This window comes from Dipodomys merriami, unplaced genomic scaffold, assembly GCF_024711535.1.
Source record: "Dipodomys merriami isolate MVZ:Mamm:240054 unplaced genomic scaffold, mDipMer1.0.p SCAF_24, whole genome shotgun sequence".
NCBI classification, from domain to species: Eukaryota; Metazoa; Chordata; class Mammalia; order Rodentia; family Heteromyidae; genus Dipodomys; species Dipodomys merriami.
This window is the reverse complement of record NW_027203826.1, coordinates 25,866,133-25,879,797: the sequence shown is the minus strand read 5'-3', so window position 1 is coordinate 25,879,797 and position 13,665 is coordinate 25,866,133. Positions and strand designations below refer to the sequence as shown.

Below are 13,665 nucleotides of genomic sequence, written 5' to 3'. Positions count from 1 at the left end.
ACAGGTAAGAAATGTACAAGACCAAGCTGACTCTTAAGGGATGCTTAATTTCACTAGAACTTTTAATATAAATGTAAATGTAATATATACCTAATTTATTTATATACATGTAATATATATGTAATTTTTAATATAATTTAATATAAATAGTGGATATTTGTTTCAAATGAAGAGCAACACAGAAAACAAGCACACAAGGCCAGAATGCTCAGGCTCATCTTTTTTGGAATAACAGGGCAAGGATTACTAGTTACATTTCAGGTGCATTTTGGTAAAGCAAGGAAGGCACAGAGCTAGGGAAAAGGCAGGAGGCTGGGGAGGGAATTGACTTCTTGGATTATTGCTTTTGTAAGCATTCTTTTTCTGAGACGAGGAGGAGGAGGAAGAGGAAGAGGAGGAAGAGAATGGTGATGGTGATGATATATGATTCTCTGTTTCCGTTATTATCCCCCTCTGGGTTCTAGGGTTAAGACGCATGCCCACAACCCACAACACCAAGAACATGTGTCATCATGAAAAGAAACACTGAGGGGTGGAGGGGCTGTTTGTGGCAGGCGACATGGGGCAGAGGCCGGAGTCCATGGTGCTCCCTGCCCCTTCCCGGCCTTGGGAAGGCAGGGTGACCGGCTTGCTGTGGTGGGCAGTCAGCCAGCAGCACCAGGATGTGGGAACACAAACACGCACCCCGCAGTGGCCCAGGGTTGGGAAACAGATGACAAATAGGAGGTTTGGGGCTGTGGAACCGTCTGGAGGATGCTGTGGTGGTGGAGATGCCAAGAAGCAGAGCAGGAGTGAAGGGAGAGGGCTCCACATCTCAGAGCTCTGTGGAGACGTGAAGAAAGTGGGCCTGGGGCTAATGGCGCTCACACAGAATGGCCCTGGGCCTCTGATGGCCTTGTGGGGACATACACACACTCACACACACTCACACCCACGGCGGGGCAGATCTGCCAGTGGGGCCCAACTCAATCAAGGAATTTGCCCTGCCATTGTGAGCTCCATGTGATGCTGATAGTGAAGACAATGGTGGCAAAGGCAGGAGGCAAAGGCAGGAGGCAAAGGCAGACATTGCAGACTAGCGCGAGGGACACAGAGCTGGTTCCATGGAGAACCCTCTCCCGGGTCCAGGATGTTGGACAAGCTGACTCCTTCACCCTGCTGTTCATATCCCCCAGAGCAGCGGTTTCAGAGGTGGGAAAGGCAGGCAGCTGATCCAAGGAGCCCAGGTTCAACAAGGAACATCCTTCTCTCAGGCTAAATCATGATTTGACTCAACTCACCCCAGGGAGGGGTGTGCTCAGGAGAGCAGGTGAGAGGGAGCAGCCATCAGGAGACATATAATAACCACCATGGCACTGAAACAAGACTGAGGCGTTTGCTTGTCTTGGAATTGAAATGTTTTATTAATTTAGCTCTAGTGAATGGTTTAGCCATTTCCCCCAGAAATTTTTAACAAGCAGGACTCCAAAATTTCTGATATTTCTATAATGGCCAGGGTTTATTACTTTCTTTGAAGCTTTCATTTTAACCTCTTCCTTAAGGAAATCTATTTCCTCTTTTACTAATTCCTGAGACCGTTCTTCTTGTCTAGGTGGGGCCACCAAAGCAACTGATATTGCAAAATATGTGGCCAAATAGGGCAAAATATGTGACGGGAAATAGTAGAAGAAGTATTTCATGATTACATTTACTTTCTTCAAATGGAGGGACAAAGGGTGAACAAATGCAGCAGTGGTACTCAGTAGACACTATATTGAAAACGACACTGTATGAAGATGATCTAGACAACTTGTGGGTGGGGATAAGAGGGAAAAACTAGGAGAGAGCAAGGAAGGTATGACATTGTCCCAAAAGAAATTTACTAATTTCTTGATTTATAAAATGGTAACTCCTCTAAATATCACCTTTATATTAACAGTAAAATATATATTACACTATATCCCATACATTTGTGTAATTAAAATAATGTTATTAAAATATCACCTTTGAGTAGTTATACAGGGGGTTTCAATTCATTGTGTCAGTTGATGACTACCATGCATCTTGATTGTTGTTCTCCTCTATTTCTCCCAACTTCATCCACAAAATAGTATCCTTTTAAAAAGGTGTCCAGATTAGGTGTCCAAAGGTTAGGTCGATGAAAACCGTCTTCTCTTACAACATTCCCCAAAAGAAAAAGTAGAAGATGAACAAGAGGAACCAAGCTGATACCGTAGCTGCTTTAGAAAGTAAAATTTTAATGAATGAGTTTTGTACTCACATTAGAAACAAGTAGCATGTTTAATTATAGGTTAGGAAGGTAAATTTGGGCCAGAACCTGCTATCATACCTGTGGTCTTCCCAGAGAGAAGGAAGACTCTGCCAAGCTATAATAAAATATTCATGCTGTTCCCCTGTAATTTCTCTGGCTTCCAGTCAAAACCAGTCGAAACGACTTTTAGTGCTGGTTTTTGTTTTTGTTTTTGTCTTGAGTAAAAATCATGCAGATAATCCAAAGCTTGACATTTCATTTGTTTTCAAAGCCATATAAGAGGAAGTGATATTATGTTACCTTGTTTGTCTTCTTTTTCTTGGATTTCAAGGAAATCCAAACCGACAGGGTGACAATTATGTCACAGATCCTCAGCAAGAGACAGGATAAGGTACAATGGTTGTCCTGCAATCATACTTTCCTTATTGTCTACTTATTTAGGGAATAAAGGAGAAGCCATGGCTTGTTGAAGTTTCCAGTTATAAATACTGAGGACCTTCATAAAGCTCCCTGGGTCTAAAAATGAATGGGTTCATGTAGCACTCGCAAACACGTATTTGAAAGCCAGGCACTCATGGCTCACATCTGCACTCCTGGCTATTCAAAAGGCTGAGATGTGAGAATCAAAGTTAGAAGCCAGCCCAGGCTGCAACAAACCAAACAAAACAAAAAAACACCTAGTACAAAACAAGCAAAAGTACTATTTGCTCTGTTTCTCCAGAACTTTCCTAAAGGCTGAATGTTTTAAAGACTTTGCCTATTGATAAATGTACCTGCAGTTGTCTAGAATCTGAGGTCAGCTTTAGAGGATGTCTTTTCTTTGTCATCATTACATTCAGTCTCTATTACAGCCAGGGTTAACTGGAAAGGGATTAGAAGATTGCCAAGATCTGCCCTGTATATATAGAACTGCTGTAGCCACAAGTCGCCACACCCTGTCATTAAAAACCCGCAAAGCTTTGTGGATAGACTGTTTCTTTCCAGCAAATTTCTTTCCTGTTTCAAGTATGCTTCAAGTAGTTACCATACCTTGTTGCTGTTTGTATTATCGAGATCTGGAGAAGTGCAATGCTGACCTACAGTGTGTGTGTGTGTGTGTGTGTGTGTGTGTGTGTGTGTGTGTGTGTGTGTGTGTGTGTGTGTGTGTGTGTGCGTGTGCGTGTGTGCGCGCGCACGCGCGCGCACGCTTGCACTCAGGGCTTGGGTTCTGTCCCTTAGCTCTTTTGCCCAAGGCTTGCTCTCTAGGCACTTGAACCACAGCTTTGCTTCTGGCTTTTTGGTGGTTAATTGAAGATAAGAACTTCATGGACTTTCCTGCCCCTGGCTTCAAACCATGATCCTTATATCTCAGCCTTTTGAGTAGCTAAGATTACAGGCCTGAGCTACCAGCACTGTACAGGATCTACATTTTTTATCTGTATCTGGTGTGACTTGAGACCACGTGGGAAGTGGCCACTCAGTCAAAATGTTTCCAGTGGTGGTGAGCATGGTGATAGATGAGACCCTGTCTTTGGCCAAAAGCTCCCCTGCTGTTGTGCAGAGTCCTAACACCTTACACCGCCCTCCCCCCCACCCCAGAAGAAACTTGACTAGAACTGCTGGTACTTTCCACAAATGAGTGATAGATCAATTTTTCTTTTCTACCACAAATCCCTCCAGCAACCCAGCTTCCCGCCTTATCATCTTGTCTTACTTACATTGTGTCCTTCCTTAAGACAAAGCTCTAATGCCATTTTTAAAATTCCCTTTAGGTAGTTGTACCTAGGAGTTGCCATTCAGCAAAGCAGTTTGTGAATACAATGCATCGTGATCAATGCCACCCTTGTGCACATTCGCACTCATCCCTCCCCACCCTCCCCTCATTTTTTCTTAATTCATAGGATTTTTTTTTAGGATAATTAAGTGACATTTTGAGGCCTGCTACCTTGCTCCTTGCCATTTGGCAGTTTTTCTTCACAACAAAGAGACAACATCTCACTTGCCAAAATATGTGTGTTGGAAAAGCTTCCTCCAACCCACTGGCAGGGGCTTGCCTTGTGTGGTGTGGAGGACATGCCGTTGCAGAAGCTCCGAATTCCCCCTTCTCAAGAGGACGTTACTACGTAATCACACGCTCCCTAAACGAGGAGCAGTCATTACTATGAACTTTGAACACAGCAGAGACATGGTTGAAATGAAAAACGGATGTCAACACGCTAGAGAATTAAAGAGAGAATTAAATTTTAGCTTCAAATTCACCACATTTTTTTCCCCTTTAGGAAATGGGAAAGGCATTGTTTAAACCATACCTGTTGGGAGCTGGTGCTACTATTAGGACGATTTCTCTTCTTGTTCCGCCCCTTTTAATAGACTCTGCCTTTCTTTCCTGTCCCAAGCTTATGTTATTTATTTATTTTGGTTATGTTATTTATTTATTTTGGTTACTTGGCATTCGCCAGGCATACTACTGTTACTATTCCTGGAGCCAGACTAATTGATCTCATTGTTTTTTCTGCCCAGAATAGGGAAATCACGAAGTAAATATGAAGTTCAAAAGGCCACATCGATCTGTGCTTAATGAGGCCACTTTGAATGGGTTGTTTGTTTGTCCATGGCCCTTGCTAATTTCTGATTCCTATTTGCCAGATGCCAGGATGAGTGTCCCGTTGGCACCTACGGGGTTCACTGTGCCGAGACCTGCCGGTGTGTCAACGGGGGCAAGTGCTACCACGTGAGCGGCGCGTGCCTGTGCGAAGCAGGCTTTGCTGGAGAGCTCTGCGAGGCTCGCCTGTGTCCCGAGGGGCTCTACGGCATCAAGTGTGACAAGCGGTGTCCCTGCCACCTGGACCACACTCACAGGTGAGGGTGGCTGCCTCTGGAAGTTACAACCTCAGTGTCCAGGAGCTGGAAGGAGGGTTTGACAAGCTGGTCCCTACTCTGAGACCTTGCTAACGTAGACTCTCCTGGGCTGGCCCAGGTTCACTTTGGGACTGACAGCCTGTGTGAGGAATGCTACGATTGTTAGATGATTTTGGGTGGATATTAAGTTCTTTTATCTCTTAACAGCTGCTGGTAAAAAATGTTACTTGCTAAGCTCAGTTGGGACTTTTCCCTAAGAAAAGGATCCTGGGCCGTTCCATGCTACGTAAAATGCATGGAAGGGAAGGGATGAAGCCAAGTTTAGGATGTGAAAATATCATAGAACAATGCTCACTGCCATATCTTTTCCTTGACAACACATCTGTGGGACTGAAACAGGCAATAGAGAGGAAGTGAACCTGTAGAAGGTTTGTGAAAGGACTTCCCATGGCTGACACAAATGCAATACCTTGGACTCAAGACTTACAAGAGTCCTGTCGTGCAAAAAAGTCTCTAGAGGAATTTAAGAACAGGAAACCACAATCCCACCCACTCTACTGTACCTTGTCTGCTCCTGAAAATATCTTCCCACACTCTTTTCTCTTCCTCTAGAATCAGATAAACATCACTTAGAATTCCACGTCTGTTTTCAGACTATTGGAAAACTGCATTTGACAAAAATGTAGTGCATTATGCAACAGTTCAGATGTTACCAGCGTTAGTTACTTTTTTATTTGCATTCAGCACACATGCAACTTCATTTATATTGCTGAAAGATAACTCCTGGCATGTCCCTCTCAAATGCACAGAAGTTCAGCAGAGCATGCAGCTGGTCTCTTATTCAAGTTGTTGTTTGAAAAAATAAAGATAGACTTCGCTGTGTGTGTTTGATTACATTATGTGAATTGCATTTTCTTTACTTTTGGATGATCAGACACTTGTACTATGAAAGAGTTTTATAGAACTTTATTGGAAGAATTCCAAATATGCACAAACTATACTTAGATCAAAATAGGCTCTTTTATTATATTTCCATTTCTTCCTCCCCTCTTCCCTCCTTTTTCAAGTAGCATTTGGTTAGTTTCATTGTGATATATACATATATATATATATACACATATGCATACATATATGCATGTAAGTGAATGTATGTGTAATGTGTATGCACACTACATATATGTATATGCACATATATAATATGCATAAATATATTACACACCTGTATATATTCATAGATTGGTACATAAGTATATATATATATATATATATATAGATAGATAGATCATCCATCACCTCCATGATGTTAATCTCATTATCAATTCAGCTGCTTGCTTGAAAACCCATCAGATGCCTCCAAAGTGTTCTGAGGGCTTCCTACATCTAATTACAAATTGTGGAATACCGATTTTGGTGTCAATCAATTGGAGAACCAGTGCACACACTCCCACTTCCTGGGGGCATTGAAAATCAATGTCTCCGTCTGCCACTGTCATTTCAAATTCTCTAGACCTGGATTATCTATTTGCATAGTACATGTGTCTATACCACAAATACTATTTTTTCTAGTTAATATAAAGTAATATGTTTTTCTAAAAATCTCATTTATTTTATCGTATGTTGAGGTAACTACGTTGCCTGATCAGTTATTTGAAATCTCATGGCTTTTTTTTTTCAAATGCAGGGCTTTATTATTGTAAATTTAAATTTGTCTCCTTTTTTTTTTTTTTTTTACACAATCCTGTTGAGCTTTTATGAGTGTTGTCTCGTATTTTAACAAATTCTTTTTACATCAAGTCTCTCTCAAAGGCTGCTAGCGGGTTTCCTTTTTCTTTGACACAAAAACAGACAAGCCCAGTTCAAGTCTGATTTTGCCCTTGCCTGGGTGTGTCTTACCCTTTCTAGGCTTCTACTTCCTCGTGTGTAGAATGGGATCACATCTACTGTTCTGGGATGCTGGAGAGGACTGCGTTCAAGGGTGCTTGTGGAAGTTTAGCAGGCGCTGGCACTATCCAGTGCCCTGTACACACTAGCTGCCAGTCTGTGACTCCACTTCCACAGCCACCACAAAGATCACATGGTTCTCAGCAGTTAGGGGCACTTCCTTTTAAATCACAATGACTTTTAAAGCAGTGGGGGGAGGAAAACCATCTTTAAACAGTCTTCCAGTTGTCAGCCAGGCCAGTTTGATGGTTCAGGCTTCTCTGTGGGGTGTGCTGAGCCAGCGTGCCACTGAGTGGCCTATTGTGTGGGCCGACTTCCACGTGCAGTGGAGCGCAGCTGACGTGTCCACTTGCTAGCGAGTGACAGCTGCTCGCCTGGCTCTTCAATACGGCTGCTGTTCCAGGTAGCAACAGCTGCGCTGCTACCAGGTAGAGGAAGGGGAGAGAAGACGCAGACTGACGAGGACACTGCTTTCGGAGCTCCTTGGCCCTCCCACTCTTAACGGACGTGACACGTCATCAGATGGAGTGCTTTCATATTCCCCCCTGAGGTCTGTGTATTGAATTAGTGCTTTGGATTTAAGGACATTAAAACAGAATCGCAGACAAAAGGACCTGGTTGTAACAGTCCTCTTGCTAGAGCACGATGCTAATATCTTACACGTCTGCAGAACCAATCAGGTTTCCGCCAGCTATTGAAATCATGCCCAGCCTAAGAGTGAAGTTTAAATGTGTGTATGGACTCACCCACATATTTTAGTGATCATGGCTAAAACACATTTGCCCAAGCCTCGCGTATCATGTTTACTCGAGAATGACTCGTCCCTTTCATCCGTGTCTCTCAGCTGTCACCCCATGTCTGGCGAGTGTGCCTGCAGGCCAGGCTGGTCTGGACTTTACTGTAATGAGACATGCTCTCCTGGGTTCTACGGAGAAGCGTGCCAACAGATCTGCAGCTGCCAGAACGGAGCTGACTGTGACAGCAGGACGGGACAGTGCACCTGTGCACCCGGATTCAAAGTGAGTGATTGGGCTGTGTGGGCAGAAGCAGAGGGGTACGCTGTAGAGTGCACAAGTACCATGACTTCTATTATCTATTATAAGGTAAGAGTATGTGCTAATAGTTCACATCATTAATAAGGAGAAAAATAGAAAAGCAAGTAGAAACATAAATAATACCGACTTTCAGATGACAACTTGGAAAGCTGATAAAAATATGTCTTTGTTTGTTGGCAGTACTGGGTTTGATCTGAGCCTCTTACTTCCCAGGAAGACGCTCTACTGCTTGAGCTATACCACTAGCCTTACTGAAATAAGGTCTTGCCTTTTGCCCATGTCCAACTTCGTGCTTACCACCATAGTTGGGATGATAGACAAACACTTCCACCTGTAGCTATTGATAAAGATGGGTTGGGATGATGGACAAACTACCTGTAGCTGTTGGTAAAGATGGGATCTCACCAGCTTTTTACAGAGGCCGGTCTTGAACTAGGATCCTCCCAATCTCAGCCTCATGAGTCACTCAAAGCCACCAAACCTGGCTTTTATTAATTTTTAAGATAAGACTATGTTGGAAGTATGGTGTACTATAGTTTTTTTCTTTTTTTTTTTTTAAGTGGCAAAGCAAGGAGTTTAGAGAGAAGTTATATTGTTAAGGGAAATGGCAGGTTTCAGTTAGACGGCTCAAGAGCCAGGTTAAGAAGAGAGAGACAGACAGACAGAGAGACAGACAGACAGAAAGTATCAGAGACACAGTGAAACATTTCCTGCTGCCCATGAAGAAAATGGATAGTAAAGATTCCGGTAGTTATTTAAGTAATTATTTTACTGAGTTTTTATAGGCAACAAGGAAGTTACTTTTCCATGTAGGTGAGTTCTTACTGATAATAGTTACTGTTTTAATTTCATGAAATGTGAAGACACACCACACATTATGTGTTCATTCTATAGTTAGTTACGCATGGGATTTAAGTCTCCTTGAGAATCAAGACCCAGTAAACGCATGAGTGCCAGCAGAACAGAATCTGGCCTGCAGTTTTAGGATTTTTTAGCTATAAGAATATTTATTTCAAAGGCAAATGTGCTAGTCTTAATTCATTTCCTCCCTTTCTAAAGAAGCCAATATCAAACTATGAAAAACTTGGATAGTTATTTGGGAGTATATAATATAAATGAGGAGATCCTAAAGTCATAGAACGTAAGGACCCAGGGTTTTCAAATCTATTCCCAGTCCTACAGCTGAGCCCTTGTGTTGGCCTTCTTTATAGAATCCCTATGTCTAATTGTTTATGATTAAATGAAATGTCCTTCAGTCACCTTTGCAACTCAATGCTCACCACTGGATAAATTCAACCCATCATGCCGCTGGCTGAGCAATGCTTTGTTTCATCCATTAATAATACTGCTTATTAGGCAAGAAACACTAGGAAACACTGGCACCTAGTGCACAATCCTTATTGACGTTTATATATTCACCAACAATGATTTTATAGCTGCCATTTATTTTTATCTTTCTGAGCAAGGGTACAAGGTTTATATTTGTTTATTTTCGTTTTGCTGTGAAGACAAGTCTACTGAAAGCAGTAGGCTATTTATGAGGTCCCATTTAATACTCTACCCTAAACATAGACCAGCCAATATTGTACTTGAATCTCTAAAATTTGCATAGTAGTGACACTATAGCAACTTAAAAAATATAGAGAGTGTTAAAAATAAGAGAAGAAGTATAATTAGCATTGCCGAAATATACTTCCTTTTATTTATGGCGGGCTGATTCTAGATGACAAAATAACCTGAAGCTTGCTCTCCGTGTCCTTCCAGGGAGTTGACTGTTCTACCCCGTGTCCTTTGGGAACCTATGGCATAAACTGTTCCTCTCGATGTGGCTGTAAAAACAACGCTGTCTGCTCTCCTGTGGATGGGTCTTGTATTTGCAAGGCAGGTAAGATTGGGCAAATGCCGTCTTTTGTTTGATATTGGTCCTGTTACTGAAGTCAAACTTTCACTGGGGCTGTAGCTCCTGATGTACCAAACTTCAGTGCTGATAACAGTGCCCCAGAGTAAGGAAAGAGACTTAGATCTCAAATTTTACGAATTGGAAGTTTGTGAGTCTTGCTTTGGGGGAGAGTACACAAGCAGACTTCTGTCTTTGCCCCTCAATTGACTGGCCTGGACATAAGACAAGAAACATAGCCAGGTCAGAATTTATGCGAGGCCCAGAACATGTCCATCTGTAGATGTAGCCAGGCCTTTGGCTTCACATTCTTCACAGCTAATGGGGGCAGGGGCAGGGCTGTGTCAAAGATAGGGCTGTTCCTTCAGACACAAGCCTTCCTCCCCTGCCATGTCAGCATCCCAGCTTCGCACTCCGAACAGAGCTCAGCATGTCCAAGTTGGGACATGGCTGCCCATTATAGGTGCCCCCCCTCCCGCTCCGGGCCCCTCCTTGGGAGCCCAGGGGAGCTCCCCAGCCTTGGCATCTTGCGGGGAGGCCTCCATTCAATTCTCATGGAGCCTGTCCCTGCCCAGAGCCGGTGCTTGCTGCACTGCTGGTGCTGGTGCTGGGGTTAGGGAAACAAGGCCCCGGGCGCCTGGGCTGGCTCACGGGCTCTGGCAATCTTGTCTTGTAGGTTGGCACGGGGTGGACTGCTCCATCCGCTGCCCCAGTGGCACCTGGGGCTTTGGCTGTAACCTGACATGCCAGTGTCTCCACGGAGGTGCGTGTGACACCCTGGACGGCACCTGCACCTGCGCCCCCGGGTGGCGCGGCGGGAAGTGCGAGCTGCCCTGCCAGGTACGCTGCGCTGGCCAGGACTGGCTTCCTCGTGCGGGGTTTCTGGATTGAAGGTGGCAGGCTGTGAGCCAAGCGCCACGCACTGTCAGAACCGAGGTGGGCTTGGGTGGCTTGATCAGAATCCTCCCCATGTTTCCGTTCTCTCTGTGCTGGCTCTTCACCCCCCACTCGCATGTTTCGTTTCTTCTTTGCTCATCGCGTGGTGGCTTGCTCATGGCAAGGCTGCACTGGTCTAGCACTCCGCGTCTGCCTGTGAACTCTCCAAATATTTTGTTTCCGTTATCATGGAGATCCCGGGCCTTAGGGTGGGAAGTGGCTGGGGTCTGAAAGAGGAGGTGGAGGAGTCGCAGACGGGGAAACAACTCGGTTTACTGGACGTATGTCTAGAAAGCAAGAATGGCCTATGGCTTTCCTCATACAGCACTCCATTCCCTTGACCTACTTTGAAGCTGCGCCTGCCTCGTTAGAAATCTCTTACTGGAGGGCATGGGCGGGAAATGCATTCTCTAGGAACCTGCTGCTTTCCCCAGCACTTCGCGGGTTTCCCTCTTGTGCTCTGCACTCTTTGATCGGGTCATTCAGCACTCCTTCAGTGGCGTAGATGCTCTGCCTCTGGGCCATTGTCAGATGGCTGGATAACAATGTGGAAGGGGCACTCGGTTTCCCTGGGGCTCCTCCTGATGAAGTATAACCTACTTCCCAAAGCAAAGGAGATTCCTGTCTGGAGCTATGCTGTACCCTCCAACCCCCCCGGGACAGAATGAAGCTAGCTATGTTGTTCTCCTCAGACCAATGAACACATTATCTACATTTGAAGAGGGACCTGAAGGTCATCTTCCATCTGTAAGACAGAGTCTTCCCTTCCTGCCTAAGGGTAGACTGCACTGTCATAAAAAAAAAAAAAAGTCAATAGGAATCAAAGAAAATATTTTTATCCGTTGTAGTTTATGACTAGGTAAGGTTTCTTTAACTACAAGGTGGATTTCTATGCATCACACTTATGCAAATCAACCTAGTGGCATAATTGGTTTCATCGTTCATATGTCCCAACCATTATGTGAGGCATAAACTAGAGTTTTCAAACCCTCGTGTCGTGGACTACATTTTGGGGCGCTATAAGGCATGAAGAGAGGTGGTTTTAGTGCATGCTTTCGGGGGGGGGAGGGTTGGCGTTGGTCCTTTTGTCTGCCATCCTGGGGTTTCTCAGCCTCTCAGCGTGGTCTCTGACCCCATCTTCCTTGCAGGATGGCACGTATGGGCTGAACTGTGCCGAACGCTGCGACTGCAGCCATGCAGACGGCTGCCACCCCACCACGGGCCACTGCCGCTGCCTCCCCGGGTGGTCAGGTGAGAGCCGAGGGAAGTCAAGAGCGCAAGGGTTGGTCCTTGCTCCTTCAGAAAAATCTGTGCCAGTCGACATTTCAGTCAGAGAAAGGGCAGCAAGCTCTCCAGTGAACAGACACGTGTCCCCATGAAATGGAATTGCTAGGTTTTTAACGAAGCTGTAATTGCCAGAACGCAAGCCAGTAAGATAGGACTTACTACAATGAACTCTGCAGGACTGCTTGGTATATATTGAGCATTTGGTGGGATGGGGCGGCGGGGGGGGGGGGGAGGAGGGGGAGAAGGGAGGAGAGGGGAAGGGGGGATTGAAATACACCCTAAGGACATAACTCTAGTGGGTGAGGCAAAAATATTAAACTCCAGTATTTATATGGTGAATATTCCAAGTATTCAATATTCTTTCTTGGATGTACAAGTTTTAAAACTTTACCTTTCTTACAAATATGTTTGTGTAACGACAAAGATAGAATTTCACCGTGTTTCTCACCCAGGTTGGGAATTCTTCCTTATGTATGTGGCTTTAGGATTTCTTACCCATGATGTACAGGCTTGCTTTGGCATTTAGTTCTGTCTTCAGAATCTGTAAATTATGATCAAAAATACGGTTGTTCTTACAAGATCACGCTGGATTCCCACCAGCAATGTATGAGGGCTCTAGTTTTTCTTGTCCCTGTCAACATATCTGCCTTTTTGCTTTGCAATTCCCCGTGGCTAAGGAGGTGGGATAAGACTGAGATGGGCTGTCATGTATTTGTTTCTAGATTGAGAGCTTCCTTGGGAAACAGAGCAGGCTGAAACAACAGATCCCATTTTCCGTCCATCGGAGTTGCCCACTGACACAAGAGCATCTGACTCCATAGTTCCTTCTTGATTTGACAAACTTTGACTTTACAGTGTGGAATTTCACTCGTTCTTTTTGTCTCTAGAGTCCGATTACTAACTGTCAAAACTGAATCACACCAGGGAGTAAGCCAGATTTTTAGACTGCACCAGGCTTCTTGAATTTCTCAGACTGACCAGTACTAATTTATCAATGAACACAGTTCTACATTCACCTTGCAGCAAATGCATAACCTTCCTTATAGGCAGTCTACATCATCTGGGCCATAATCTATCCAGTCTTCTCCTGCCTTATTGTAGCGACCGTCTACTCGACCAGCGAGGAAAAACGACCACCACACCAGGAGTCTTCTCAGATCACACTTTATTGGAGAGCCTTTTAGTTGTAGGAGAGCTTGGGCGCGAGAGAGCGTGCACTCGAAACATGGCCGCTTATATAGGGAATAGGAACACGGGTCTTTCTATCATTGGTCGTCTGCCTTTCACCGTCACCAGGTGCCACGGGATTGGCTGGGGACTCTACGTGGCTCGCGCATGCGCAAAGCCCAGGACCCACCGTCCCGCCAAGCACCGCCTGAAATGGAGTGGTTACCTCAAAGCTGCAAGGGAGTGGGCGCCATCTTGTAATGGCGTTTACCCTGGCTCCCTACACCTTATGA

At 44.7% G+C, this 13,665-nt stretch overlaps 1 protein-coding gene across 1 annotated transcript in view; it reads left to right on the top strand.

The window, feature by feature from the left end:
* Positions 1 to 13,665, top strand: part of Megf10 (multiple EGF like domains 10) — a 136,779-nt gene that overhangs the window by 88,648 nt on the left and 34,466 nt on the right. The window contains exons 9-13 of the mRNA XM_070034489.1: positions 4,877 to 5,089; positions 7,875 to 8,049; positions 9,850 to 9,970; positions 10,659 to 10,822; positions 12,067 to 12,169. Coding sequence (XP_069890590.1) covers positions 4,877 to 5,089; positions 7,875 to 8,049; positions 9,850 to 9,970; positions 10,659 to 10,822; positions 12,067 to 12,169 — 776 coding nt within the window. The remainder of the gene's footprint in view (positions 1 to 4,876; positions 5,090 to 7,874; positions 8,050 to 9,849; positions 9,971 to 10,658; positions 10,823 to 12,066; positions 12,170 to 13,665) is intronic.